This window comes from Oncorhynchus gorbuscha, linkage group LG24 (assembly GCF_021184085.1).
Source record: "Oncorhynchus gorbuscha isolate QuinsamMale2020 ecotype Even-year linkage group LG24, OgorEven_v1.0, whole genome shotgun sequence".
Taxonomy (NCBI): Eukaryota; Metazoa; Chordata; class Actinopteri; order Salmoniformes; family Salmonidae; genus Oncorhynchus; species Oncorhynchus gorbuscha.
The window spans coordinates 61,073,052-61,100,970 of NC_060196.1; the positions used below are offsets into that span (position 1 = coordinate 61,073,052).

The 27,919-nt window shown below is 49.2% G+C and overlaps 1 protein-coding gene across 2 annotated transcripts in view; it reads right to left on the minus strand.

The window, feature by feature from the left end:
* Positions 1–3,285: 3,285 nt before the first annotated feature.
* The window catches only part of trit1 (tRNA isopentenyltransferase 1), a 77,157-nt gene continuing 52,523 nt past the window's right edge, over positions 3,286–27,919 (minus strand). Inside the window, exons 7-12 of one of the 2 annotated variants that reach the window (XM_046327602.1) lie at positions 27,536–27,648; positions 24,512–24,589; positions 4,623–4,732; positions 4,369–4,486; positions 3,950–4,144; positions 3,286–3,740 (exon numbers count right to left, since the gene is read on the minus strand). In XM_046327602.1, coding sequence (XP_046183558.1) covers positions 3,718–3,740; positions 3,950–4,144; positions 4,369–4,486; positions 4,623–4,732; positions 24,512–24,589; positions 27,536–27,648 — 637 coding nt within the window. In that variant the 3' untranslated portion in view covers positions 3,286–3,717. Of the gene's footprint in view, positions 3,741–3,781; positions 4,145–4,368; positions 4,487–4,622; positions 4,733–24,511; positions 24,590–27,535; positions 27,649–27,919 lie in introns of those variants that run through there. The other variant, XM_046327601.1, reaches the window with a different exon arrangement.

The following is a 27,919-nucleotide window of genomic DNA, read 5'->3' on the forward strand; positions in this document are numbered from 1 at the left end:
AGAGAGGGAAAGAGACCGAGAGAGAGAGAGGGAAAGAGACCGAGAGAGGGAAAGAGACCGAGAGAGGGAAAGAGAGGGAAAGAGACCGAGAGAGAGAGAGAGAGGGAAAGAGACCAAGAGAGGGGAAAGAGGCCAAGAGAGAGGGAGGGAAAGAGACCGAGAGAGAGGCAGGCAAGGGAGAGAGGGAGGGAAAGAGACCGAGAGAGAGGAGGCAAGGGAGAGAGAGAGGGAAAGAGACGAGAGAGAGGCAGGCAAGGGAGAGAGAGACGGAAAGAGACCGAGAGAGAGGCAGGCAAGGGAGAGAGAGAGGGAAAGAGACCGAGAGAGAGGCAGGCAAGGGAGAGAGAGAGGGAAAGAGACCGAGAGAGGCAGGCAAGGAGAGAGAGGGAAAGAGACCGAGAGGCAGGCAAGGGAGAGAGAAAGGGAAAGAGACCGAGAGGCAGGCAAGGGAGAGAGAAAGGGAAAGAGACCGAGAGAGAGGGAGGGAAAGAGACCGAGAGAGAGGGAGGGAAAGAGACCGAGAGAGAGGGAGGGAAAGAGACCGAGAGAGAGGGAGGGAAAGAGACCGAGAGAGAGGAGGCGAGGGAAAGAGACCGAGAGAGAGGCAGGCAAGGGAGAGAGAGAGAGAGAGGCAGGCAAGGGAGAGAGGAGAGAGGCAGGCAAGGGAGAGAGGGAGGGAAAGAGACCGAGAGAGAGAGAGAGGGAAAGAGACCGAGAGAGAGAGGGAGGGAAAGAGACCGAGAGAGAGAGAGGGAAAGAGACCGAGAGAGAGAGAGGGAAAGAGACCGAGAGAGAGGGAGGGAAAGAGACCGAGAGAGAGGCAGGCAAGGGAGAGAGAGAGAGGGAAAGAGACCGAGAGAGAGGGAGGGAAGGGAGAGAGAGAGGGAAAGAGACCGAGAGAGAGGCAGGCAAGGGAGAGAGAGAGAGGGAAAGAGACCGAGAGAGAGGCAGGCAAGGGAGAGAGAGAGGGAAAGAGACCGAGAGAGAGGCAGGCAAGGGAGAGAGGGAGCGAAAGAGACCGAGAGAGAGGGAGGGAAAGAGACCGAGAGAGAGAGAGGGAAAGAGACCGAGAGAGAGAGAGGGAAAGAGACCGAGAGAGAGAGAGGGAAAGAGACCGAGAGAGAGAGAGGGAAAGAGACCGAGAGAGAGAGAGGGAAAGAGACCGAGAGAGAGAGAGGGAAAGAGACCGAGAGAGAGAGAGGGAAAGAGACCGAGAGAGAGAGAGAGAGGGAAAGAGACCGAGAGAGAGAGAGAGGCAGGCAAGGGAGAGAGAGAGGGAAAGAGACCGAGAGAGAGAGAGAGAGAGAGGCAAGGGAGAGAGAGAGGGAAAGAGACCGAGAGAGAGAGGGAAAGAGACCGAGAGAGAGAGGGAAAGAGACCGAGAGAGAGAGGGAAAGAGACCGAGAGAGAGAGAGGGAAAGAGACCGAGAGAGAGAGAGGGAAAGAGACAGAGAGAGAGAGAGGGAAAGAGACCGAGAGAGAGAGAGGGAAAGAGACCGAGAGAGAGAGAGAGAGGCAGGCAAGGGAGAGAGAGAGGGAAAGAGACCGAGAGAGAGAGAGGGAAAGAGACCGAGAGAGAGAGAGGGAAAGAGACCGAGAGAGAGAGAGAGAGGCAGGCAAGGGAGAGAGAGAGGGAAAGAGACCGAGAGAGAGGCAGGCAAGGGAGAGAGAGAGGGAAAGAGACCGAGAGAGAGGCAGGCAAGGGAGAGAGAGAGGGAAAGAGACCGAGAGAGAGGCAGGCAAGGGAGAGAGAGAGGGAAAGAGACCGAGAGAGAGGCAGGCAAGGGAGAGAGAGGGAAAGAGACCGAGAGAGAGGCAGGCAAGGGAGAGAGAGGGAAAAAGAGCAAGAAAGGCAGGCAAGGGAGAGAGAGGGAAAAAGAGCAAGAAAGGCAGGCAAGGGAGAGAGAAAGGGAAAGAGACCGAGAGAGAGGCAGGCAAGGGAGAGAGAGGGAAAGAGACCGAGAGAGAGGCAGGCAAGGGAGAGAGAGAGGGAAAGAGACCGAGAGAGAGGCAGGCAAGGGAGAGAGAAAGGGAAAGAGACCGAGAGAGAGGGAGGGAAAGAGACCGAGAGAGAGGGAGGGAAAGAGACCGAGAGAGAGGGAGGGAAAGAGACCGAGAGAGAGGGAGGGAAAGAGACCGAGAGAGAGGGAGGGAAAGAGACCGAGAGAGAGGGAGGGAAAGAGACCGAGAGAGAGGGAGGGAAAGAGACAGAGAGAGAGGGAGGGAAAGAGACAGAGAGAGAGGCAGGCAAGGGAGAGAGAGAGGGAAAGAGACCGAGAGAGAGGCAGGCAAGGGAGAGGGAGAACTACACTGAAAAATAAAAAAGTATATATAAATGCAACATGTAAAGCGTTGGTCCCATGTTTCATGAGCTGAAATAAAAGATCCCAGAAATCTTCCACACTCACAAACAAAACTTATTTCTCTCAAGTTCTGTGCACAAATATGGTTACATCCCTGCTAGTGGGCATTTCTCCTTAGCCAATATAATCCATCCACCTGACAGGAAGTGACATATCAAGAAGCTGATGAACTGTAACTCATTACACAGGTGCACCTTGTGCTGGGGACAATAAAAGGCCACTCTAAAAATGTACAGTTTTGTCACACTACACATTGCCAGACGGGAACGTGCAATTGGCATGGTGACTGCAGGAATGTCCACAAGTGCCTTTACCAGGTTACTGAATGTTCAGTTCTCTACCATAAGCCGCCTATCCAACAGAGTGCCCCATGGTGAAGGTGGGATTATGCTATGGGAAAAAGACACAATTGCATTTTATCGATGCCAAATTGAATACACAGAGATAGTGACGAGATCCCGAGGCCCATTATCGTGCCCATTCATCCACTGCCATCACCTCATGTTCCACAGCACGATAAAGCATGGCCCCATGTCGCAAGGGTCTGTGGCCAATTTCCGGGAGTTGAAAATGTCCCAGGTATTTCATGGCCTGTATACTCACCAGACACGTCACCCATTGATCATGTTTAGGATGCTCTGGATCGACAGCGTGTTTCCAGTTTTCCGCCAATATCCAGCACCTTTTCACAGCCATTGAAGAACGGGACGACATTCCACAGGCCACTGATCAACTCTATGTGAAGAACATGTGTCGCTCGAGGCAAATGATGGTCACACCAGATACCGACCGTGTCCTTACTTACTGCATGTCTGTATTCCCAGGGATATGAAATCCATAGATTAGGACCCAATGAATTTCAATTTGACTGATTTTCATTTTTGATCTGTAACTCAGTAAAATGGTTGACATTGGTTGCGTTGATAGTTTTAGTTCGGTATAGTAAAACAGTGGCTAGAATCAGTGCAGTGAAAACACAGTACTTAAAACTCCTAAGATGTCCCACTGAAGGTACAAATCCCCACTTCACTCATAACAAAACTATTTAAATGATGTCATGTTTGTCTGGTCATTCAAACACAACTGAAGTCATATAAAAACAATTTTTAAAAAATGTATCTTTAATTTTAATAATTACAAATCAAACACACGTACATCTCGTTACAAACACAGCGGTTACCATAGAGTGTGTTACTAGACGTTTGGTCTTATTGAACCCTGCTGTGAAACATCAACTGTCATTCCATTTGAGAGTTCTGTCACAATTCAACTTCACTTCAGAATCCACCAAGGAACCTGGAGCTGGAGTCAAACAACGATGAAGTCATAGCGGTGATGTCGTCAAGAGACCGACTTATCCCTGGTCTCCGTGTTGTCCTCAGATAAAAAAGTAAATAAAAAATAATGGATTAAGTGTCTTTGATTGTTCCTTTTTTATCTTTCTGATTTAATGAGAGTCAATCCGACGAGTTGAGGTCAAAAAGACTGCCCTTCTGTCCCACCCGCTATACTGATCATAGGGCCTTATGGTGAAGCATACATCCTCTCCTATTGAACTGGGGCTTCTTTCTCAGTAGAACTGGTACCTGGGGACTCTGGTTCTCCACAGGCCTCAGCTGAGCCAGGGGCTGGAGTAGTGGAGTTACCCAGGGTAGGGCCATCTGTAGTAGGGGTGGGAGGTGGAGTAGTCCCCTGGGGCTGGTCGCTGGCTGGTTCAGGTTCTGGCTCGGACTTCCTCCTTTTCCTCACATGATAGTGGTGTTTTTTAGACTTGAGATGGGCTGGAGACAACAACAGAGAAAGACAGACAGGTTTCAAGTCCGTGAGTTCAACGTTTGATAACCATGAATATAAAAGTCTGGTGCACGTCACTCCAAAGACGTTGGGCGCCGACTCACAAGGAAATATGTAACCTTCTCAGAAACACAGACAAGTCGTAGCTGTTCCTATTGTATACAGAGGGTCAGTCATGCCAACCCACAACGTTGCCGTAACGCTTACCCACCTGTCCACTCCAGATCTCCAATGATCACCTTGTCACACAGCTCACAGGTGTGACGGCTTCGCTTGTTCCTCTTCCCTGCCCCCTCCACTCTCATCGGCTCAACGGTAGGTCGCTCCCCCTTGGGGGCGGAGTTAAAGAAGAGGAAGTGAAGCTAAATCAAAACAAACTTTATTTTAAGCTCTTTCATCCATTTTACATTACAGAACATTTGACAGAAGACGCAAAACAAAATCAGGACTAAAGAGTGTTTCCACCTTAGTAAGACTATCCAGTATGAGAAGGGCTGGGCTTAGGACAGTCTCCTCCCACTGTGACACGTCAGTCACATCCAGACCATACACCGCCGGGACGTTGTCCCCTGGTCCTGACGAGAAAGACATTGGTTGTGATCGGATTCTATACCCTTCTACATGAAGTGTACACTTGTACATTACCCCTGAATGATTCAAAAGCATCACCTGGGCCCCTGACGACAGAGAGGGAGAGACATGTCTTGCCTGCTACTATGGATGGATTTAAAAGCATTGGATGGGCTAAAGGGAGTTTCTGCCTTATTTCTCCTTCTAAATCATTGATGAGAGTGAACAAGAGCAAGCAACAGAAAGAGGGGGAGGCAATGTGGTCTCATTGAGTGTCAGTTTCCATCTCTAAATGTACTAGCACAACACAGTCTGCATGCCACTGCAACTCTGACCGGATGCCATTGTGGCTCTACGTTATTGCAGTCCAGGGCTGGTGTGAGTGAGTGCAGCAGCCACACCCTAGAGCTGTGTCAATCTGCTGACTCACACTGGCTCCATAATAGAACTCTCTCTCTCTCACTCCATCCATCTCTATCTGCCGAGCAGTGAGAGCCATAACCCATTACTGAATATTCTCCAGCTCCTTACAAAATTGAATGGATAGAAGAGACACAGACGCCTGGCGCGTAGCAGAGACACAGACGCCTGGCGCGTAGCAGAGACACAGACGCCTGGCGCGTAGCAGAGACACAGACGCCTGGCGCGTAGCAGAGACACAGACGCCTGGCGCGTAGCAGAGACACAGACGCCTGGCGCGTAGCAGAGACAGACGCCTGGCGCGTAGCAGAGACACAGACGCCTGGCGCGTAGCAGAGACACAGACGCCTGGCGCAGAGACACAGACGCCTGGCGCGTAGCAGAGACACAGACGCCTGGCGACACAGACGCCTGGCGCGCAGCAGAGACACAGACGCCTGGCGCGTAGCAGAGACACAGACGCCTGGCGCGTAGCAGAGACACAGACGCCTGGCGCGTAGCAGAGACACACGCCTGGCGCGTAGCAGAGACGCCTGGCGCAGCAGAGACACAGACGCCTGGCGCGTAGCAGAGACACAGAGACACAGACGCCTGGCGCGTAGCAGAGACACAGACGCCTGGCGCGTAGCAGAGACACAGACGCCTGGCACGTAGCAGAGAGACAGACGCCTGGCGCGTAGCAGAGACAGACGCCTGGCGCGTAGCAGAGACAGACGCCTGGCGCGTAGCAGAGACAGACGCCTGGCGCGTAGCAGAGACAGATGCCTGGCGCGTAGCAGAGACAGATGCCTAGCGCGAGTAGAGACAGTTAGTCCAGCTGCTCCGATCACCTTAAACGCGGGGGGCGATCACCTTAACCTTAATCGTGGTTTAAACCCCCCCCCCCCACACACACACACACACGGTTTCTGGTGGAAAAGACAGTCAAACTACCTTTACGTGATATATATTGTCATTGTTTTCTGTCAGACCTTTCGCCACATTTCAGGCTTCAAACATAAAGATATAAAACTGTATTTTTTTTGTGAAGAATCAACAACAAGTGGGACACAATCATGAAGTGGAACGGCATTTATTGGATATTTCAAACTTTTTTAACAAATCAAAAACTGAAAAATTGGCCGTGCAAAATTATTCAGCCCCCTTATGTTAATACTTTGTAGCGCCACCTTTTGCTGCGATTACAGCTGTAAGTCGCTTGGGGTATGTCTCTATCAGTTTTGCACATTGAGAGACTGACATTTTTTCCCATTCCTCCTTGCAAAACAGCTCGAGCTCAGTGAGGTTGGATGGAGAGCATTTGTGAACAGCAGTTTTCAGTTCTTTCCACAGATTCTCGATTGGATTCAGGTCTGGACTTTGACTTGGCCATTCTAACACCTGGATATGTTTATTTTTGAACCATTCCATTGTAGATTTTGCTTTATGTTTTGGATCATTGTCTTGTTGGAAGACAAATCTCCGTCCCAGTCTCAGGTCTTTTGCAGACTCCATCAGGTTTTCTTCCAGAATGGTCCTGTATTTGGCTCCATACATCTTCCCATCAATTTTAAACATCTTCCCTGTCCCTGCTGAAGAAAAGCAGGCCCAAAACCATGATGCTGCCACCACCATGTTTGACAGTGGGGATGGTGTGTTCAGGGTGATGAGCTGTGTTGCTTTTACGCCAAACATAACGTTTTGCATTGTTGCCAAAAAGTTCAATTTTGGTTTCATCTGACCAGAGCACCTTCTTCCACATGTTTGGTGTGTCTCCCAGGTGGCTTGTGGCAAACTTTAAACGACACTTTTTATAGATATCTTTAAGAAATGGCTTTCTTCTTGCCACTCTTCCATAACGGCCAGATTTGTGCAATATACGACTGATTGTTGTCCTATGGACAGAGTCTCCCACCTCAGCTGTAGATCTCTGCAGTTCATCCAGAGTGATCATGGGCCTCTTGGCTGCATCTCTGATCAGTCTTCTCCTTGTATGAGCTGAAAGTTTAGAGGGACGGCCAGGTCTTGGTAGATTTGCAGTGGTCTGATACTCCTTCCATTTCAATATTATCGCTTGCACAGTGCTCCTTGGGATGTTTAAAGCTTGGGAAATATTTTTGTATCCAAATCCGGCTTTAAACTTCTTCACAACAGTATCTTGGACCTGCCTGGTGTGTTCCTTGTTCTTCATGATGCTCTCTGCGCTTTTAACGGACCTCTGAGACTATCACAGTGCAGGTGCATTTATACGGAGACTTGATTACACACAGGTGGATTGTATTTATCATCATTAGTCATTTAGGTCAACATTGGATCATTCAGAGATCCTCACTGAACTTCTGGAGAGAGTTTGCTGCACTGAAAGTAAAGGGGCTGAATAATTTTGCACGCCCAATTTTTCAGTTTTTGATTTGTTAAAAAAGTTTGAATTATCCAATAAATGTTGTTCCACTTCATGATTGTGTCCCACTTACATTTACATTAAAGTCATTTAGCAGACGCTCTTATCCAGAGCGACTTACAAATTGGTGCATTCACCTTATGACATCCAGTGGAACAGTCAGTTTACAATAGTTGTTGATTCTTCACAAAAAAACACAGTTTTATATCTTTATGTTTGAAGCCTGAAATGTGGCAAAAGGTCGCAAAGTTCAAGGGGGCCGAATACTTTCGCAAGGCACTGTATATATTTTAAGTACTCATATAAAGGGATGTTTTTAATAGAGGCACAGAAGTCATCAACATTTGCCTAACTGCATTCCTTTACAACGAAGCAATTGTCCATTCAACAGCAGTGTTTGGGGAACAACAATGGTGGACATACCTTTTCATAACCAATACCTCCTTTCTTTAGTGACCTACTGCCCCCCCCCCCCCGTGTCGTTCTGACCAGTCACTGTGACCTACTGCCCCCGTGTCGTTCTGACCAGTCACGGTGACCTACTGCCCCCCCCCGTGTCGTTCTGACCAGTCACTGTTCAAATTCAAAAACATTAAACTGCCACAGTGCAACTATTGAACACGTCACATAAAGTGATACCATAACAACTTGTGTTATGGGAGAAGCAAACGGTTACCGTAACACGACCAAAACGTCTCTCTTTTCTCTATTGAACTACTCTACGGGCGTCTCCTACGCCCACACCTGTCTCTACACAATGTGTTCGCTGACAGGGCGCCACTGTAGCTCACTTCCCCGCTTGCCAACTGTTAAAATCAGACTCGGGTTTGCCTTTAGAGACGGTTTGTGTTGCGTTTCAAGGTGTTGCTCTCACAACAGAACAGACAGCAGGGGGGAGGAGCAGAGCACCTGGGATATGTACAGTAAACTCTATGTAGTTGTATTGTATTCTCTCTCTCTCTCTGGATGCCAGATGACCGTTTCAGCCTGAAATCTTACTCTGCCTGACTGCTGTGAAAGGAGGATGAGGGAGGGACAAAGAGAGGGGTACCTTACCCTGTGGCACACACACCATCACCCTCCACACCATCACCCTCCACACCATCACCCTCCACACCATCACCCTCCACGTCTCAGAGGGGTACCTTACCCTGTGGCACACACACCATCACCCTCCACACCATCACCCTCCACACCATCACCCTCCACACCATCACCCTCCACACCATCACCCTCCACACCATCACCCTCCACGTCTCAGAGGGGTACCTTACCCTGTGGCACACACACCATCACCCTCCACACCATCACCCTCCACACCATCACCCTCCACACCATCACCCTCCACACCATCACCCTCCACACCATCACCCTCCACACCATCACCCTCCACACCATCACCCTCCACACCATCACCCTCCACACCATCACCCTCCACACCATCACCCTCCACACCATCACCCTCCACGTCTGTCTCAGGGTATCAGTTCCAGTCCAACACAAGGGAAGTATCAAAGACTGAACCACATCTGACAGCTGCTGTGTGTGTGTGTGTGTGTGTGTGTGTGTGTGTGTGTGTGTGTGTGTGTGTGTGTGTGTGTGTGTGTGTGTCTTTGTTTGGGGGCTTAAGTGGTTTGTTTGCGTGTGCGTGTGTGGAGGAACAGTAGCACACCTGTTACAACAAATGGCCCAGAGTCATCTGTCTCTCACGTGTGTGTGGTGTGTGTGAGTAAGAGAGAGAAGAGGAGGGGGGAGGACGAGAGGGGGCTGAAGGTAGGAGGGAGGGAAGAAGAAAGGAGGGAGGAAGAGAGGGGCTGAAGGTAGGAGGGAGGAAGAGAGGGGCTGAAGGTAGGAGGGAGGAAGAGAGGGGCTGAAGGTAGGAGGAAGAGAGGGGCTGAAGGTAGGAGGAAGAGAGGGGGCTGAAGGTAGGAGGAAGAGAGGGGCTGAAGGTAGGAGGAAGAGAGGGGCTGAAGGTAGAAGGCGGGAGGAAGAGAGGGGCTGAAGGAAGAGAGGCGAGAGGAAGAGAGGCGAGAGGAAGAGAGGCGAGAGGAAGAGAGGCGAGAGGAAGAGAGGCGAGAGGAAGAGAGGCGAGAGGAAGAGAGGCGAGAGGAAGAGAGGCGAGAGGAAGAGAGGCGAGAGGAAGAGAGGCGAGAGGAAGAGAGGCGAGAGGAAGAGGCGAGAGGAAGAGAGGCGAGAGGAAGAGAGGCGAGAGGAAGAGAGGCGAGAGGAAGAGAGGCGAGAGGAAGAGAGCGAGAGGAGAGGCGAGAGGAAGAGAGGCGAGAGGAAGAGAGGCGAGAGGAAGAGAGGCGAGAGGAAGAGAGGCGAGAGGAAGAGAGGCGAGAGGAAGAGAGGCGAGAGGAAGAGAGGCGAGAGGAAGAGAGGCGAGAGGAAGAGAGGCGAGAGGAAGAGAGGCGAGAGGAAGAGAGGAGAGAGGAAGAGAGGAGAGAGGAGAGAGTAAGAGAGGAGAGAGTAAGAGAGGAGAGAGTAAGAGAGGAGAGAGTAAAAGAGGAGAGAGGAAGAGAGGAGGGAGGAAGAGAGGAGGGAGGAAGAGAGGAGGGAGGAAGAGAGGGGGGAAATATATAAAAGAGGAAGAAGAGTGACAAGGACATCAGGAAGAAGATAAGGAATGAGGAAAGAAACAAGAGAGAGTGATATTTAAAGGGAGGAGAAAGAGGGTGAGAACTAAGCTTGTCCCTGGTTAAACCCTAACCGAGACCTGGTCTGACCCGGTGTAGCCTGGGGTCTGTGTAGCCAGGCGCTAAAATAGAACTTGGTTGTATTTGTGGCGCTTGACGCGCTGCCAGTCCCGCCTCTCCAATCTCATTGGTTTTTAGGAGCACATACCCACGTGGGTGATTGGAAGATGAACTGAGGTCCACACTCCAGTCCAGTTGGTGGCGGTAATGCACCTTAAAGTTGGTTGCCAACCACCATATAAAGTCCACAGAAGAAGAAGAAGAAGCCTGAAGGAGGAGAGATTACTGGAAACAAACTCTTACCCTTTTATCTGGGGATTATTGTCAGACTAGAGAACCTTGTACATTTCAGGTAAAATAACAACCCAATGTTTATATCCCAGGACAAATGAGTTAGCAACAGCTAGCTAGCTAGCTAAATTGCCATAAATGTTAAATTCTTTTCGACCTGTCCAAAAATTAATACATTTGGTTCAGAGTTTAAAAAAAATATATTTCAACCTGTGTGTCCTGATTGCATCTGGAGTGGGTGGACAAAATTCACCGTGCGTGATGGCGAATGCGAACAGTCTGGTCAGCATGTTAGTGTTGACTGTAACACAGCCTAACACTCTGGTAAACATCATGGTTGGCCAACACTGGCCTTGAGTGAACCCACTAACCCTAATGGAGCTGTTCATCGACCATCCTCACCAAATCCACTCGAGTCATTAAGTGATCGATGACGTCTTATGACTAAAAGTACCCATCTATCTATTATCTATTATCACCGATACGTTTCCCATCTATCTATCAGGGACATAACGATTCACCGATACGGTTCCCGGATGTTTAAAGATACGAGCGCATCGGTCAGTGGGACCGATCCAAAATGTAGCACGCATCAGTCCGAAAATAGATTTAAAACTTTAACAAATTGCCGGTTCACAATTATTTTGGGGGGGGGGGGGGTGGCTAAAATGATTTTCTTTCCATCTTCCAAAAATAAAAAAATACCTCTCATCGTCTTTTGTATCAGTAGCTTGTTCAAACTGCGCACCGTGCACAGCTTCACACCCTGACCAATGAGAGGCCTATTCCTGATCTGGCACATATCTCACATCACCTTCAGCATTCAAACGTTAGTCAAATGGCTTGCACAGTATTAGGCTTTGTTACACTTAACTAAAACACAAACGTCATAAAAGATTGTTCAAATTGGTATACATCCCTGCTAGTGAGTATTTCTCCTTTGCCAAGATAATCCATCCACCTGACAGGTGTGGCATATCAAGAAGCCGATGAAACAGCATGCTCATTACACAGGTGCACCTTGTGCTGGGCACAATAAAAGGCCACTTTAAAATGTACCGTTTAGTCACAACAACACAATGCCACAGTTGTCTCACGTTGAGGGAGCGTGTAATTGGCACGCTGACTGCAGGAATGTGCAGCAGAGCTGTTGTAATAGAATTGAATGTTCATTTCTCTACTACAAGCCGCCTCCAATGTTGTTTTAGAGAATTTGCCAGTACGGCCAACCGGTCTCACAACCACAGACCACGTGTAACCACACCAGCCCAGGACGTCCACATAAGGCTTCTTCCCCTGCGGGATCGTCTGAGACCAGCCATCGGGACAGCTGATGAAACTGTAGTTTTGCACAAACAAAGAATTTCTGTACAAACGGTCAAAATCCATCTCAGGGAAGCCTGTGTGCTCGTCGTCCTCACCGGGGTCTTGGCATGACTGCAGTTTGATGTCGTAACCGAATTCAGTGGGCAAATATGCTCAACTTCGATGGTCACTGGCACGCCGGAAGTGTGCTCTTCACAGACGAATGCCGGTTTCAACTACAGATGCCAGACAACGTATAAGGTGTTGTGTGTGTGGCGTTGTGTGTGTGTGGCGTTGTGTGTGTGTGTGTGTGTGTGTGTGTGTGTGTGTGTGTGTGTGTGTGTGTGTGTGTGTGTGTGTGTGTGTGTGTGTGTGTGTGTGTGTGGCGTTGTTGTGTGTGTGTGTGTGTGTGTGTGTGTGTGTGTGTGTGTGTGTGGTGTTGTGTGTGTGGTGTGTGTGGTGTGTGTGTGTGTGTGTGTGTGTGTGTGGCGTTGTGTGTGTGTTGTGTGTGTGTGGCGTTGTGTGTGTGTGGCGTTGTGTGTGTGTGGCGTTGTGTGTGTGGCGTTGTGTGTGTGTGTGTGTGTGTGTGTGTGTGTGTGTGTGTGTGTGTGTGTGTGTGTGGCGTTGTGTGTGTGTGTGTGTGTGTGTGTGTGTGTAGTTTGCTGACGTCAACATTGTAAACTGAGGGCCCCATGGTGGCGGTGGGGTTATGGTATGGGGCAGACATAAGCTACGGACAACAAACACAATTGCAATTTAATCAAGGGCCATTTGAATGCACAGAGATGCCGTGATCCTGAGATCCATTGTCGTACCATTCATCCACCGCCATGGTCCTTCTGTAGCTCAGTTGGTAGAGCATGGCGCTTGTAACGCCAGGGTAGTGGGTTCGATCCCCGGGACCACCCATACGTAGAATGTATGCTTTGGATAAAAGCGTCTGCTAAATGGCATATATTATTATTATTATTATTATTATTATCACCTCCCGTTTCAGCACGGTAATGCACGTCTCCGTGTCGCAAGGATCTAGACACAATTCCTGGAAGCTGAACATGTTCTTCCATGGCCTGAATACTCACCAGACATGTCACCCATTGAGCATGCTACAGTTCCCGCCAATATCCAGCAACTTCATGACAACAATCCTCAGGCCACAATCAAGTGTGATCAACTCTATGTGAAGGAGATGTGTCACGCTGCGTGAGGAAAAATGGTGGTCAGACAGCAGAACTGGTTCTGATCTACTCCTAGGGTCCACCACTCCTAGGGTCCACCACTCCTAGGGTCCACCCCTCCTAGGGTCCACCCTCCTAGGGTCCACCCTCCTAGGGTCCACCCCTCCTAGGGTCCACCCCTCCTACGGTCCACCCCTCCTAAGGTCCACCCCTCCTAAGGTCCACCCCTCCTACGGTCCACCCCTCCTACGGTCCACCCCTCCTAAGGTCCACCCCTCCTAAGGTCCACCCCTCCTAAGGTCCACCCCTCCTAAGGTCCACCCCTCCTAAGGTCCACCCCTCCTAAGGTCCACCCCTCCTAAGGTCCACCCCTCCTAAGGTCCACCCCTCCTAAGGTCCACTAAGGTCCACCCCTCCTAAGGTCCACCCCTCCTAAGGTCCACCCCTCCTAAGGTCCAGGTCCACCCCTCCTAAGGTCCACCACTCCTAAGGTCCACCACTCCTAAGGTCCACCCTCCTAAGGTCCACTCCCCCTCCTAAGGTCCACCCTAAGGTCCACTCCTAAGGTCCACTCCTAAGGTCCACTCCTAAGGTCCACTCCCTAAGTCCACTCCTAAGGTCCCCTCCTAAGGTCCACTCCTAAGGGAGGTCCACTCCTAAGGACCACTCCTAAGGTCCACTCCTCCTAAGGACCACTCCTAAGGTCCACTCCTAAGGTCCACTCCTAAGGTCCACTCCTAAGGTCCACTCCTAAGGTCCACTCCTAAGGTCCACCACTCCTAAGGTCCACCACTCCTAAGGACCACTCCTAAGGACCACTCCTAAGGACCACTCCTCCTAAGGTCCACTCCTAAGGTCCACCACTCCTAAGGTCCACTCCTAAGGTCCACCCCCTAAGGTCCACCCCTAAGGTCCTAAGGTCCACCCTCCCCCTCCTAAGGTCCACCCCTCCTAAGGTCCACCCCTCCTAAGGTCCAGGTCCACCCTCCTAAGGTCCACCCCTCCTAAGGTCCACCCCTCCTAAGGTCCACCCCTCCTAAGGACCACTCCTAAGGACCACTCCTAAGGACCACTCCTAAGGTCCACTCCTAAGGTCCACTCCTCCAAGGTCCACTCCTAAGGTCCACTCCTAAGGTCCACTCCTAAGGTCCACTCCTAAGGACCACTCCTAAGGTCCTAAGGTCCACCCTCCTAAGGTCCACTCCTAAGGTCCACCCTAAGGTCCCTCCTAAGGTCCACTCCTAAGGTCCACCACTCCTAAGGTCCACTCCTAAGGACCACTCCTAAGGTCCACTCCTAAGGTCCACTCCTAAGGTCCACTCCTAAGGTCCACCCCTCCTAAGGTCCACTCCTAAGGTCCACTCCTAAGGTCCACTCCTAAGGTCCACTCCTAAGGACCACTCCTAAGGACCACTCCTAAGGTCCACTCCTAAGGTCCACTCCTAAGGTCCACTCCTAAGGTCCACCCCTCCTAAGGTCCACCCCCTCCTAAGGACCCCCTAAGGTCCACCCCTCCTAAGGACCACTCCTAAGGTCCACCCCTCCTAAGGTCCACCCCTAAGGTCCACTCCTAAGGTCCACCCCTCCTAAGGACCACTCCTAAGGACCACTCCTAAGGACCACTCCTAAGGACCACTCCTAAGGACCACTCCTAAGGACCACTCCTAAGGACCACTCCTAAGGTCCACTCCTAAGGTCCACCCCTCCTAAGGTCCACCCTCCTAAGGTCCACCCCTCCTAAGGACCACTCCTAAGGACCACTCCTAAGGTCCACCAGGTCCACCCCTAAGGTCCACTCCTAAGGTCCACTCCTAAGGACCACTCCTAAGGTCCACTCCTAAGGTCCACTCCTAAGGTCCACTCCTAAGGTCCACTCCTAAGGACCACTCCTAAGGACCACTCCTAAGGACCACTCCTAAGGACCACTCCTAAGGACCACTCCTAAGGTCCACTCCTAAGGTCCACTCCTAAGGACCACTCCTAAGGTCCACTCCTAAGGACCACTCCTAAGGACCACTCCTAAGGTCCACCCCTCCTAAGGTCCACTAAGGTCCACCCCCTAAGGTCCACTCCTAAGGTCCACCCCTCCTAAGGTCCACTCCTAAGGTCCACCCCTCCTAAGGTCCACTCCTAAGGACCACTCCTAAGGTCCACTCCTAAGGTCCACTCCTAAGGACCACTCCTAAGGTCCACCCCTCCTAAGGTCCACTCCTAAGGTCCACTCCTAAGGTCCACTCCTAAGGTCCACTCCTAAGGTCCACCCCTCCTAAGGTCCACTCCTAAGGACCACTCCTAAGGTCCACTCCTAAGGACCACTCCTAAGGTCCACTCCTAAGGTCCACTCCTAAGGTCCACTCCTAAGGTCCACCCTCCTAAGGTCCACTCCCTAAGGTCCTAAGGACCCCTCCTAAGGTCCACCAGGTCCCTCCTAAGGTCCACCCCTAAGGTCCACTCCTAAGGTCCACTCCTAAGGTCCACCCCTCCTAAGGTCCAAGGTCCACTCCTAAGGTCCACTCCTAAGGTCCACCCCCACTCCTAAGGTCCACCACTCCTAAGGACCACTCCTAAGGTCCACTCCTAAGGACCACTCCTAAGGACCACTCCTAAGGTCCACCCCTCCTAAGGACCACTCCTAAGGTCCACTCCTAAGGTCCACTCCTAAGGACCACTCCTAAGGTCCACTCCTAAGGTCCACTCCTAAGGTCCACTCCTAAGGACCCTCCTAAGGTCCACTCCTAAGGTCCACCCTAAGGACCACTCCTAAGGTCCACTCCTAAGGTCCACTCCTAAGGACCACTCCTAAGGTCCACCCCTCCTAAGGTCCACCCCTCCTAAGGTCCACCCCTCCTAAGGTCCACCCCTCCTAAGGACCACTCCTAAGGTCCACTCCTAAGGACCACTCCTAAGGTCCACTCCTAAGGTCCACTCCTAAGGTCCACTCCTAAGGTCCACTCCTAAGGTCCACTCCTAAGGTCCACTCCTAAGGTCCACTCCTAAGGTCCACTCCTCCTAAGGTCCACTCCTAAGGACCACTCCTAAGGACCACTCCTAAGGACCACCCCTAAGGACCACTCCTAAGGACCACTCCTAAGGACCACTCCTAAGGTCCCCTCCTAAGGTCCCCTCCTAAGGTCCACTCCTAAGGTCCACTCCTAAGGTCCACTCCTAAGGACCACCCCTAAGGACCACTCCTAAGGACCACTCCTAAGGACCACTCCTAAGGTCCACTCCTAAGGTCCACTCCTAAGGACCACTCCTAAGGTCCCCTCCTAAGGTCCCCTCCTAAGGTCCCCTCCTAAGGTCCCCTCCTAAGGTCCCCTCCTAAGGACCACTCCTAAGGTCCACTCCTAAGGTCCACTCCTAAGGTCCCCTCCTAAGGTCCCCTCCTAAGGACCACTCCTAAGGTCCCCTCCTAAGGTCCCCTCCTAAGGACCACTCCTAAGGTATTTGAGACCAACAGATGCATATCTGTATTCCCAGTCAGGTGAAATCCATAGATTGGGGCCTAATACATTAATTTCAATTGACAGATTTTCTTGTATGAACTTTTAAACGCAGTAACAAAAAAAACGTTGAATTTGTTGCATATTGCGTTTATATTTTTGTTCAATGTAGTTGAGTAACAACAAATTGTGATTTACTTGCTAAATGTTAAACAAAATGCGCTGCTGAAAATGGAGTTTTAAACCGAAATAGAAGTAGCCTCAGCTACCACCGGAGATAACTCTCTTCTGGCTACACGCTGATCAGGGATGACATTAGATTGGATTTAGATTGTTCAGCTTCACCATCATTACTAGATTTTACTCAGCAACAACAACAAAAAATGACATTCATTAGTGGGTGATGGTGATTTCAAACATCCCCCCCCTCCCCCTATTTGATAATGGGTGGTAGGTTTCCCTTATGACTCAGCTCAGGGGCCTACATACACCACAGACACGCCAGCTCAGAAAGGACCCCAGCTCAGAGAGGGCCCCAGCTCAGAGAGGACCCCAGCTCAGAAAGGACCCCAGCTCAGAGAGGGCCCCAGCTCAGAGAGGACCCCAGCTCAGAAAGGACCCCAGCTCAGAGAGGGCCCCAGCTCAGAGAGGACCCCAGCTCAGAAAGGACCCCAGCTCAGAGAGGACCCCAGCTCAGAGAGGACCCCAGCTGTCGCTATGCAAACAGCAGTAAACCTCATTTCAGGTTGAAAGAGTAGGCATAACAAAACTATTTTTTTATTTTAAAACTTGGGGTGTTTTAAGAGCTGTTTTGTTTTAAGAGCTGTTTTGTTTCATTCATCAGATTCGCACGTAGGAGGTGACGTTACCAGGGAGACATATGGACGCAGGGGTGAAAGTAATCTATCGAATCTATCTAACGATTCTATCGAATCTATCTAACGATTCTATCTAACGATTCTAACGATTCTATCTAACGATTCTATCTAACGATTCTAACGATTCTATCTAATGAATCCGGATAAAGTTGTCACCAGTGATGCTAAAAGAACTTGGTAACAGGGATTGGACATTGAGAAAGGAAGCCAACTCTACATAAGCCTATCACAAACCAGCCTAGCACTCTGGTAAACATAATGACTTCCTTTGGGGGATCAGTAGTAACGTCGTGTTCATCCACCATCATCATTAAAAATGACTAGCCGGATGAATCCGGATAGTCAGGGAGCTTAGAAAAGGGAGATTCATTAAGAGAGGTTGCCAACTGGATCAAAGCAGCCTAACACATCCACAGTATCTCCTGACCTCAGTGTCGTAGCGTTGACTATCGTTAAAATGTGAAGATCGTATATCAATTCTGTATAATATATGGTTATAATATTAATTATAACATAATTTATGCATAATTATTCAACGAATCACAGAAGAGTAATTACCTCGGAAGTCGGTAACCACGGTAACATGTTGTTTATGGTTTCAATTTCCCAAATAGAACTCTTCAGATATTTTCACATCTTATCGATTAAGGTCTTCTATTAATGTGACATTACCCCAGTCATATTCTGAATGTCGCAAACCCTTGGATATCTGTACAAACCCCTAGCATAGATCATGAATCAGCGATATACAAATTGTATACACACAATAGCTCATAGAATTGGTTACTGAGAGAGGGACGGGGAGAGGGACGGGGAGAGGGACAGACTGAGGGACGGAGAGATAGAAAAGTCCCTAGTTGATGAAACCGATATTACGGCTTGGTAGACGCAAACATTTGGATATCTGTACGAACCCCTAGCATAGATCATGAATCAGTGATATACAAATTGTATACACACAATAGTTCATAGAATTGGTTACTGACATGATAGGCAAGTCCCTAGTTACGGCTTGGTAGACAAAGGAAAGGGGCGGGGACAGGAAAAGAGCGGGAAACTCAGTGAGGATTCACTAGAATACAGTAGAACACTAGAATTCTAGTGAATCCTCACTGAGTTTCCCGCTCAAAGGGAGGGAGGGGGGGGGCGTGGCCACTGAATTGTTAAAACTTTATTTCTAAACAAGTATCTCGTTTAGAAGGCCAACATCACATTACATCTTCTCACAAATAGTTTCATATTGAATCATACATTTTATACAACCATCAGATGCAAACCACACAATTGAGAAGTGGAACTAAAGACACAGTAACGTTTCCTGTCCTTCATAAGACCACCAAGACAAACTCGACATGACTGTCCTTAAAACCTCTTTGGGATATGTGGGACGGTAGCGTGAAAATGCAGAGCGCCAAATTCAAATAAATGACTATAAAAATCAACCATGTAAAGCGTGTTGTGAATCCAGCCAACATGTCAGATTTCAAAAAGGCTATCTGAGGATAGCACCATAGTAAACAAAAAGAGAGAAGCATATTTCAACCCTGCAGGCACGACACAAAAGGCAGAAATAAAGATATAATTCATGCCTTATCTTTGATGATCTTCTTTTTGTTGGCACTCCAATATGTCCCGTAAACATCACAAATGGTCATTTTGTTTGATTAGTTCCATCCATATATATCCAAAATATACATTTATTTTGAAGGCGTTTGATCCAGAAAAACACAGGTTCCAACTTCTGGAAAGTCGCTTCATTTCTCAAAATCTTATAAGTTACCTGTTAACTTTGCCAAAACATTTTTACCTGTTAACTTTGCCAAACTACTTTTGTAATGCAACTTTAGGTGTTTTTTAACATAAATAATCGATAAAATTAAAGACTGGGTGATCAGCGCCAGTACACTTCAAGTTTTCCCAAATCTTCTGGATATGCATATTCTTCATTTCTCAAGGGAAAAACCTCAAAATTTCTAAAGACTGGTGACATCGAATGGAAGCGATAGGAACTGAAAGAAGGTCCCTCAGAAATCTGGATTCCCAATGAAAACCCATTGAAGAGAAGTCTTTGTTCTCTATAGGCGCCCTCCCTCAATACCCCATGGCAGTAAAAGAGAGTTTCTACCAGGAATTTATGACCGTTGTAAAACCTGGGGTGGGAGAGAGAGAGACGGGGGGGGGGGGACCACAAAATACACCCAAAAAGGGCCACGTCATGACAGAGGATTTAATTCTTTAACCAGTTGAAGCTAGGGGGGCGCTATTTCATTATTGGATAAAAAAAACATGCCCGTTTTAAGCGCAATATTTTGTCACGAAAAGATGCTCGACTATGTATGGAATTGACAGCCTTGGAAAGACAAAACTCTGACGTCTCCAAAACTGCAAAGATATTATCTGTGAGTGCCCCAGAACTGATGCTACAGGCAAAACCAAGATGCAACTTCAAACAGGAAATGAGCTGAATTTTTGAAGCTCTGTTTTCCATTGTCTCCTTATATGGCTGTGAATATGCTGTGAACGAGCTTATGCGCTCTGCTGTTCGTCCAAGATGTCTGCAGCATTGTGGCGTATTTGTAGGCATATCATTGGAAGATTGGCCATAAGAGACTACATTTGCCAGGGGCCCGTCCGGTGGCCTTTGTCTACGTTGGTGCGTAATTCTCAGTGGCAATAATTTTACTATGCGATACAGACAGAGAAGTATCGTTCCTGGAAGTGTGCATCATTGTAGAGATGTGAAAAACACCTTGAGGACTGGTTCTAAACAACGTTTGCCATGTTTCAGTCGATATTATGGAGTTAATTTGGAAAAAAGTTTGGCGTTTGGATAACTGAATTTTCTTTTTTTTTTTGGTAGCCAAACGTGACGCACCAAACGGACCGATTTCTCCTGCACAAAAAATCTTTCAGGAAAAACTGAACATTGCAATCTAACTGAGAGTCTCCTCATTGAAAACATCCGAATATCTTCAAAAGGTAAATTATTTATTTGAATGTTTTTGCTGGTTTTTGTGAAAATGTTTCCTACTGATGCTAATGCTAAATGCTACGCTAACTATCAGTACTGTTACATAAATGCTAGTTTTGCTATGCTTGAGAACCATATTTTTGAAAATCTGAGATGACAGTGTTGTTAACAAAAGGCTAAGCTTGAGAGCTAGCATATTAATTTAATTTCATTTGCGAATTTCATTAATAGTTTACGTTGCGTTATGGTATTGAGCTTGAGGCTATGATTACGCTACGATGATGATTATGATTGTGGCTCCATGCAAGAAGTTAAGAAAACAGCCCTAATGTTGGAAACAAAACATCATTATGTTTTCATCCAGAGTCACATTTACGTATTTTCCCAAGCTACAGCACACAATATTTTACACATACAATAGTTTTTTTTAAAGCGGTCTGAGGCACTGCGACTGAGTGCTAGATGCAGCACTAGACCCTGGTTCGATTCCAGGCTGTATCACAACCCGGCCGTGATCGGAAGTCCCACAGCGGCGACGCACAATTGGCCCAGCGTCGTCCGGGTTACGGCCTCCATTGTAAAAATAAGAATTTGTTCTTAACTGACTGGCCTAGTTCGAATAAAAGGTTAATATATTATAGTAATGAAAGGACTAAAGAGAGTCTGCATTCTGTTTGCCATGGACCAAAAAAATATTACGATACTGGAATAGTTACAGCCTTGTTAACCAAGCCAGTCTAACACTCTGGGAAGTATCATGATTGGCCAACATCGTCTGACCCTCAGCAGAGGCCTTCATTACCGATGTTGATTGACCATCGTCACGGAGAAGAAAGCTTGGAACTAAGCACCAAGGTAAAGATAAGCAGATAAGCAGATAAGCAGGTAAGCCAGACAAGCAGACACCCAGGCAATGTGGACACACACACACCGTCTCTCACACAAATAGTCACTCTCACACAGACAGTCTCTTTCACTGGCTGGCAGGCAGGCGCACACACACACACACACACACACACACACACAGAGACACAGTCACACACAGTCTCTTTCACAGACACACACAGAGACACACTCTCACAGACACGCACTCTCACAGACACGCACTCTCACAGACACGCACTCTCACAGACACGCACTCTCACAGACACGCACTCTCACAGACACGCACTCTCACAGACACGCACTCTCACAGACACGCACTCTCACAGACACGCACTCTCACAGACACGCACTCTCACAGACACGCACTCTCACAGACACGTACGCAACGAACACAGTCTATCCATCTGGCGCAGGTCACTGAGGTCAGACAGAGAGGTGAGGAGGTTTAAGCCACTTCTGTCCTAACAGGATTAGGACTGGAGGAAGACGAGGGTGGAGGAAGAGACAAGCGGTGGAGACAGGTGGGGGATCAAGGATCAAGGCTAAGGGGTTAGTGCACGTCAGTAGTGCTTAAGGCTGTCCAATCCCCCACTCAAACCCTAGACCCTACCTCCTTAGGCCCAATCCCCCACTCAAACCCTAGACCCTACCCCCAATCCCCCACTCAAACCCTAGACCCTACCTCCTTAGGCCCAATCCCCCACTCAAACCCTAGACCCTACCTCCTTAGGCCCAATCCCCCACTCAAACCCTAGACCCTACCCCCAATCCCCCACTCAAACCCTAGACCCTACCCCCAATCCCCCACTCAAACCCTAGAGCCTACCCCCAATCAAACCCTAGACCCTACCCCCAATCCCCCACTCAAACCCTAGACCCTACCTCCTTAGGCCCAATCCCCCACTCAAACCCTAGACCCTACCTCCTTAGGCCCAATCCCCCAGTCAAACCCTAGACCCTACCCCCAATCCCCCACTCAAACCCTACCCCCAATCCCCCACTCAAACCCTAGACCCTACCCCCAATCCCCCACTCAAACCCTAGACCCTACCCCCAATCCCCCACTCAAACCCTAGACCCTACCCCCCCCTTAGGCCCAATCCCCCACTCAAACCCTAGACCCTACCCCCTAAGGCCCAATCCCCCACTCAAACCCTAGACCCTACCCCCAATCCCCCACTCAAACCCTAGACCCTACCCCCACTCAAACCCTAGACCCTACCCCCACTCAAACCCTAGACCCTACCCCCACTCAAACCCTAGACCCTACCCCCAATCCCCCACTCAAACCCTAGACCCTACCCCCACTCAAACCCTAGACCCTACCCCCACTCAAACCCTAGACCCTACCCCCACTCAAACCCTAGACCCTACCCCCACTCAAACCCTAGACCCTACCCCCACTCAAACCCTAGACCCTATCCCCCACTCAAACCCTAGACCCTACCCCCAATCCCCCACTCAAACCCTAGACCCTACCCCTAAGGCCCAATCCCCCACTCAAACCCTAGACCCTACCCCCAATCCCCCACTCAAACCCTAGACCCTACCCCCAATCCCCCACTCAAACCCTAGACCCTACCCCCAATCCCCCACTCAAACCCTAGACCCTACCCCCAATCCCCCACTCAAACCCTAGACCCTACCCCCTTAGGCCCAATCCCCACTCAAACCCTAGACCCTACCCCCAATCCCCCACTCAAACCCTAGACCCTACCCCCTTAGGCCCAATCCCCCACTCAAACCCTAGACCCTACCCCCACTCAAACCCTAGACCCTACCCCCAATCCCCCACTCAAACCCTAGACCCTACCCCCAATCCCCCACTCAAACCCTAGACCCTACCCCCTTAGGCCCAATCCCCCACTCAAACCCTAGACCCTACCCCCTTAGGCCCAATCCCCCACTCAAACCCTAGACCCTACCCCCTAAGGCCCAATCCCCCACTCAAACCCTAGACCCTACCCCCAATCCCCCACTCAAACCCTAGACCCTACCCCCTAAGGCCCAATCCCCCACTCAAACCCTAGACCCTACCCCCAATCCCCACTCAAACCCTAGACCCTACATCCCCTTAGGCCCAATCCCTGAGGCACGTACATCGGATGAATGGATGCCCAACCCAAATAGGAGCCTAGACACTTCAAGTAACCCCTACAACCACGATTCTCTACACCGTGGAAAGGTTACAGGTCAAATCTCTCCCTCTCCTCCTCCTCCTCCTCTCCTCTCCTCAATAGGGGTGTGCTGTTGGGAGTGTTTCATTGGCTGTGTGTTGGCTGTCAGAGCAGTTTAGCGATCAATGCAGCTGTACACAGCCCATCTGTAAATAGCCCATCCAACCTACCTCGTTCCATATTTGTTTCAACTTGCACATCCTCATCTGCACGTGTATCACTTCAGTGTTAATCTGCTAAATTGTAATTACTTCGCTACTATTGGCCTATTTATTGCCTTACCTCCTTACTTCATTTGCACACACTGTATATAAACTTTTCTATTGTGTTATTGACTGTACGTTTGTTTATGTGTAACTCTGAGTTGTTGTTTGTGTCACACTGCTTTGCTTTATCTTGGCCAGGTCGCAGTTGTAAATGAGAACTGGTTCTCAACTGGCCTACCCGGTTAAATAAAAATATATTTAAAAAAAAATGTTTGTGAGTTGTGAGTTGATGTACATGAAATGCCTCAGGGATTGGGCTTAGTGGGTAAGGTCTAGGGTTTGAGTAGTGGTGTGTGTGTGTGTGTGTGTGTGTGTGTGTGTGTGTGTGTGTGTGTGTGTGTGTGTGTGTGTGTGTGTGTGTGTGTGTGTGTGTGTGTGTGTATCCTCGTGGGGACCAAAAATCCCCCAAATGTCCCCACAAGGATAGTAAAACACAGAAAATGTTCCCTCGTTACCATGAGGACAAAGGCTGTTTTAAACTTAGTGGTTCGGTTTAGGGTTTGGGGGTAAAGGGGGAAGGTCAGGGAAAATAGCATTTTGAATGGAGACGAATTTTAGGTCCCAACTGGGATAGAAAAACATGCCGTGTGTGTGTGTAGGAGGGGTTGTTGGTGTGTTTCACAGTCTGTGTGAAAGTCAGCTCTGATTACTACAGCATCATGTTGATAACACACACATCGAAGAGATGAGGAAGAGGAACGGAGAGAAGAACGGACAGAGGGACGGAGAGAAGAACGGACAGAGGGACGGAGAGAAGAACGGACAGGGGACGGAGAGAAGGACGGACAGGGGGACGGAGAGAGGGACGGACAGGGGGACGGACAGGGGGACGGAGAGGGGGACGGAGAGGGGACGGAGAGAAGAACGTAGAGGGGGACGGACAGAGGGACTCACTCTTGAGGAAGCGACTACGGACCCATTTGTTCTGTTTCCTGGCGTACCGTCTCGTAGCCATCTTCAGATTCTCTACACCTGAGAGAGAAAGAGATTCAGTCCATTAAATCTCTCACACACACACACACACACACACACACACCAAGGCTTCCGTTAGCTGGTAATAGCCGGTAATAGCCGCTAATTGAAGCTCAATTCCCATTCCCCCTTCAAGTGTATAGGCAACTAGGCAGGCCTCATCACGTCCCACACAACGTTGACTAGGCAGGCCTCATCACGTCCCACACAACGTTGACTAGGCAGGCCTCATCACGTCCCACACAACGTTGACTAGGCAGGCCTCATCACGTCCCACACAACGTTGACTAGGCAGGCCTCATCACGTCCCACACAACGTTGACTAGGCAGGCCTCATCACGTCCCACACAACGTTGACTAGGCAGGCCTCATCACGTCCCACACAACGTTGACTAGGCAGGCCTCATCACGTCCCACACAACGTTGACTAGGCAGGCCTCATCACGTCCCACACAACATTGACTAGGCAGGCCTCATCACGTCCCACACAACATTGACTAGGCAGGCCTCATCACGTCCCACACAACGTTGACTAGGCAGGCCTCATCACGTCCCACACAACGTTGACTAGGCAGGCCTCATCACGTCCCACACAACGTTGACTAGGCAGGCCTCATCACGTCCCACACAACGTTGACTAGGCAGGCCTCATCACGTCCCACACAACGTTGACTAGGCAGGCCTCATCACGTCCCACACAACGTTGACTAGGCAGGCCTCATCACGTCCCACACAACGTTGACTAGGCAGGCCTCATCACGTCCCACACAACGTTGACTAGGCAGGCCTCAGCGCGTCCCACACAACGTTGACTAGGCAGGCCTCATCACGTCCCACACAACGTTGACTAGGCAGGCCTCATCACGTCCCACACAACGTTGCAATGTGCTGGAGGTAGTATACATTTTGAAACCACATAATTGCTTGAAACCTGAACTGTTTACTACATGGTGTGAAGCATGTTTTGCTACACTATTCGTAATGTGATGAGTCGATTGAATATTCATAATTTATGCAAATTTTATAACCCAGAGTAGGCTGATCAGATTTCTTCCTCTGAATAATTTTGGCCTTTTATAAATCACATTTCATGCAATTCTACAACACTTTATATGACTAAAGACATCAGAAGAATATTTTTTTTTTAATATATATTTTTTAATAAATATGACACAAATGACAGGGTAGCCTTTTACTCGGCTGACATTAACAGATCAATGAAAACGATGTCTGATCCACCTATGAGAACACAAATTGTCTTCTCTTTACAGCAAATACAACATGACCTCCGTCTGACCTGGAGGAAGTGTCCCTGACCCAATGATAAGACTCAGCAGGGAGTCTCTCATTGTCTTCTCTTTACAGCAAATACAAACATGACCTCCGTCTAACCTGGAGGAAGTGTCCCTGACCCAATGATAAGACTCAGCAGGGAGTCTCTCATTGTCTTCTCTTTACAGCAAATACAAACATGACCTCCGTCTAACCTGGAGGAAGTGTCCCTGACCCAATGATAAGACTCAGCAGGGAGTCTCTCATTGTCTTCTCTTTACAGCAAATACAAACATGACCTCCGTCTAACCTGGAGGAAGTGTCCCTGACCCAATGATAAGACTCAGTGAATATGCAGACTCAGCAGGGAGTCTCTCATTGTCTTCTCTTTACAGCAAATTTGCTTTCGAAACAGTTTCTCCGTGCTTGTATTTTTAAATATTGCGATATGTCTGGATGGATCGTTCTGCTTTTCACTGACAGTTGCAACTCTACAAATCGTCTATTTGGTATTTGCTGAGAGCGCTGCCCAAAATTGCCGATCCTTCTGACTGTAGGCTATGCGATTTAAAACAAACCACAGTTTAGTTTTTTAGTTTTTTTAAAAGAAGCTAAATGATCCTCTGTGGCCAAAATCAATGATTTTATTTATTTCTGAATAAACATGAGTAAGCTAATTAGGCTATATAAATTTGGCAATTTAATTCAATTTACTTTAGAAAAAGCTTTCCATAACCCTATGTCATCTAATATCTACAAATTGCTCAACAGAATTTGGTAAGAATGACGCACGATGTTGCATCCAAGTTGAATGTTCTGTTAAAATGAATTATTAAAAAACTAAAAAGTGATTTCTGTCATAGTGAGAAACGTGGCTGGACGTCCTGAATCAGATTAGGGAATAAATGTTCATGGGGAAATTAATGGCACCACATCTTCCTAACCTAAACCCTGGTACGCAAACACACACCTCGGTTCCCGGAGTGTCTCTCAAACACACACCTCGGTTCCCGGAGTGTCTCTCAAACACACACCTCGGTTCCCGGAGTGTCTCTCAAACACACACCTCGGTTCCCGGAGTGTCTCTCAAACACACACCTCGGTTCCCGGAGTGTCTCTCAAACACACACCTCGGTTCCCGGAGTGTCTCTCAAACACACACCTCGGTTCCCGGAGTGTCTCTCAAACACACACCTCGGTTCCCGGAGTGTCTCTCAAACACACACCTCGGTTCCCGGAGTGTCTCTCAAACACACACCACACCTCGGTTCCCGGAGTGTCTCTCAAACACACACCTCGGTTCCCGGAGTGTCTCTCAAACACACACCTCGGTTCCCGGAGTGTCTCTCAAACACACACCTCGGTTCCCGGAGTGTCTCTCAAACACACACACCTCGGTTCCCGGGAGTGTCTCTCAAACACACACCTCGGTTCCCGGAGTGTCTCTCAAACACACACCTCGGTTCCCGGAGTGTCTCTCAAACACACACCTCGGTTCCCGGAGTGTCTCTCAAACACACACCTCGGTTCCCGGAGTGTCTCTCAAACACACACCTCGGTTCCGGAGTGTCTCTCAAACACACACCTCGGTTCCGGAGTGTCTCTCAAACACACACCTCGGTTCCGGAGTGTCTCTCAAACACACACCTCGGTTCCGGAGTGTCTCACACACACCTTGGTTCCGGAGTGTCTCTCGGACCTCCTGTGTCGTCTCATCAGGACATGTCAGGTACTCATGGAACTCCTTAAAACCTATAGACTGGAATATACCATGCTGGTAGTCCTGACTGAGACAGAGAGAGAGGAGAGAAGGAGGAAGAGAGAGAGAGAAGGAGGGAGAGAGAGGAGAGAGCAGAGAAGGAGCGAGAGAGAGGAGAGAAGGAGCGAGAGAGAGGAGAGAAGGAGCGAGAGAGAGGAGAGAAGGAGCGAGAGAGAGGAGAGAAGGAGCGAGAGAGAGAAGGAGGGAGAGAGAGGAGAGAAGGAGAGAGCAGAGAAGGAACGAGACAGAGGAGAGAAGGAGAGAGCAGAGAAGGAACGAGACAGAGAAGGAGAGAGCAG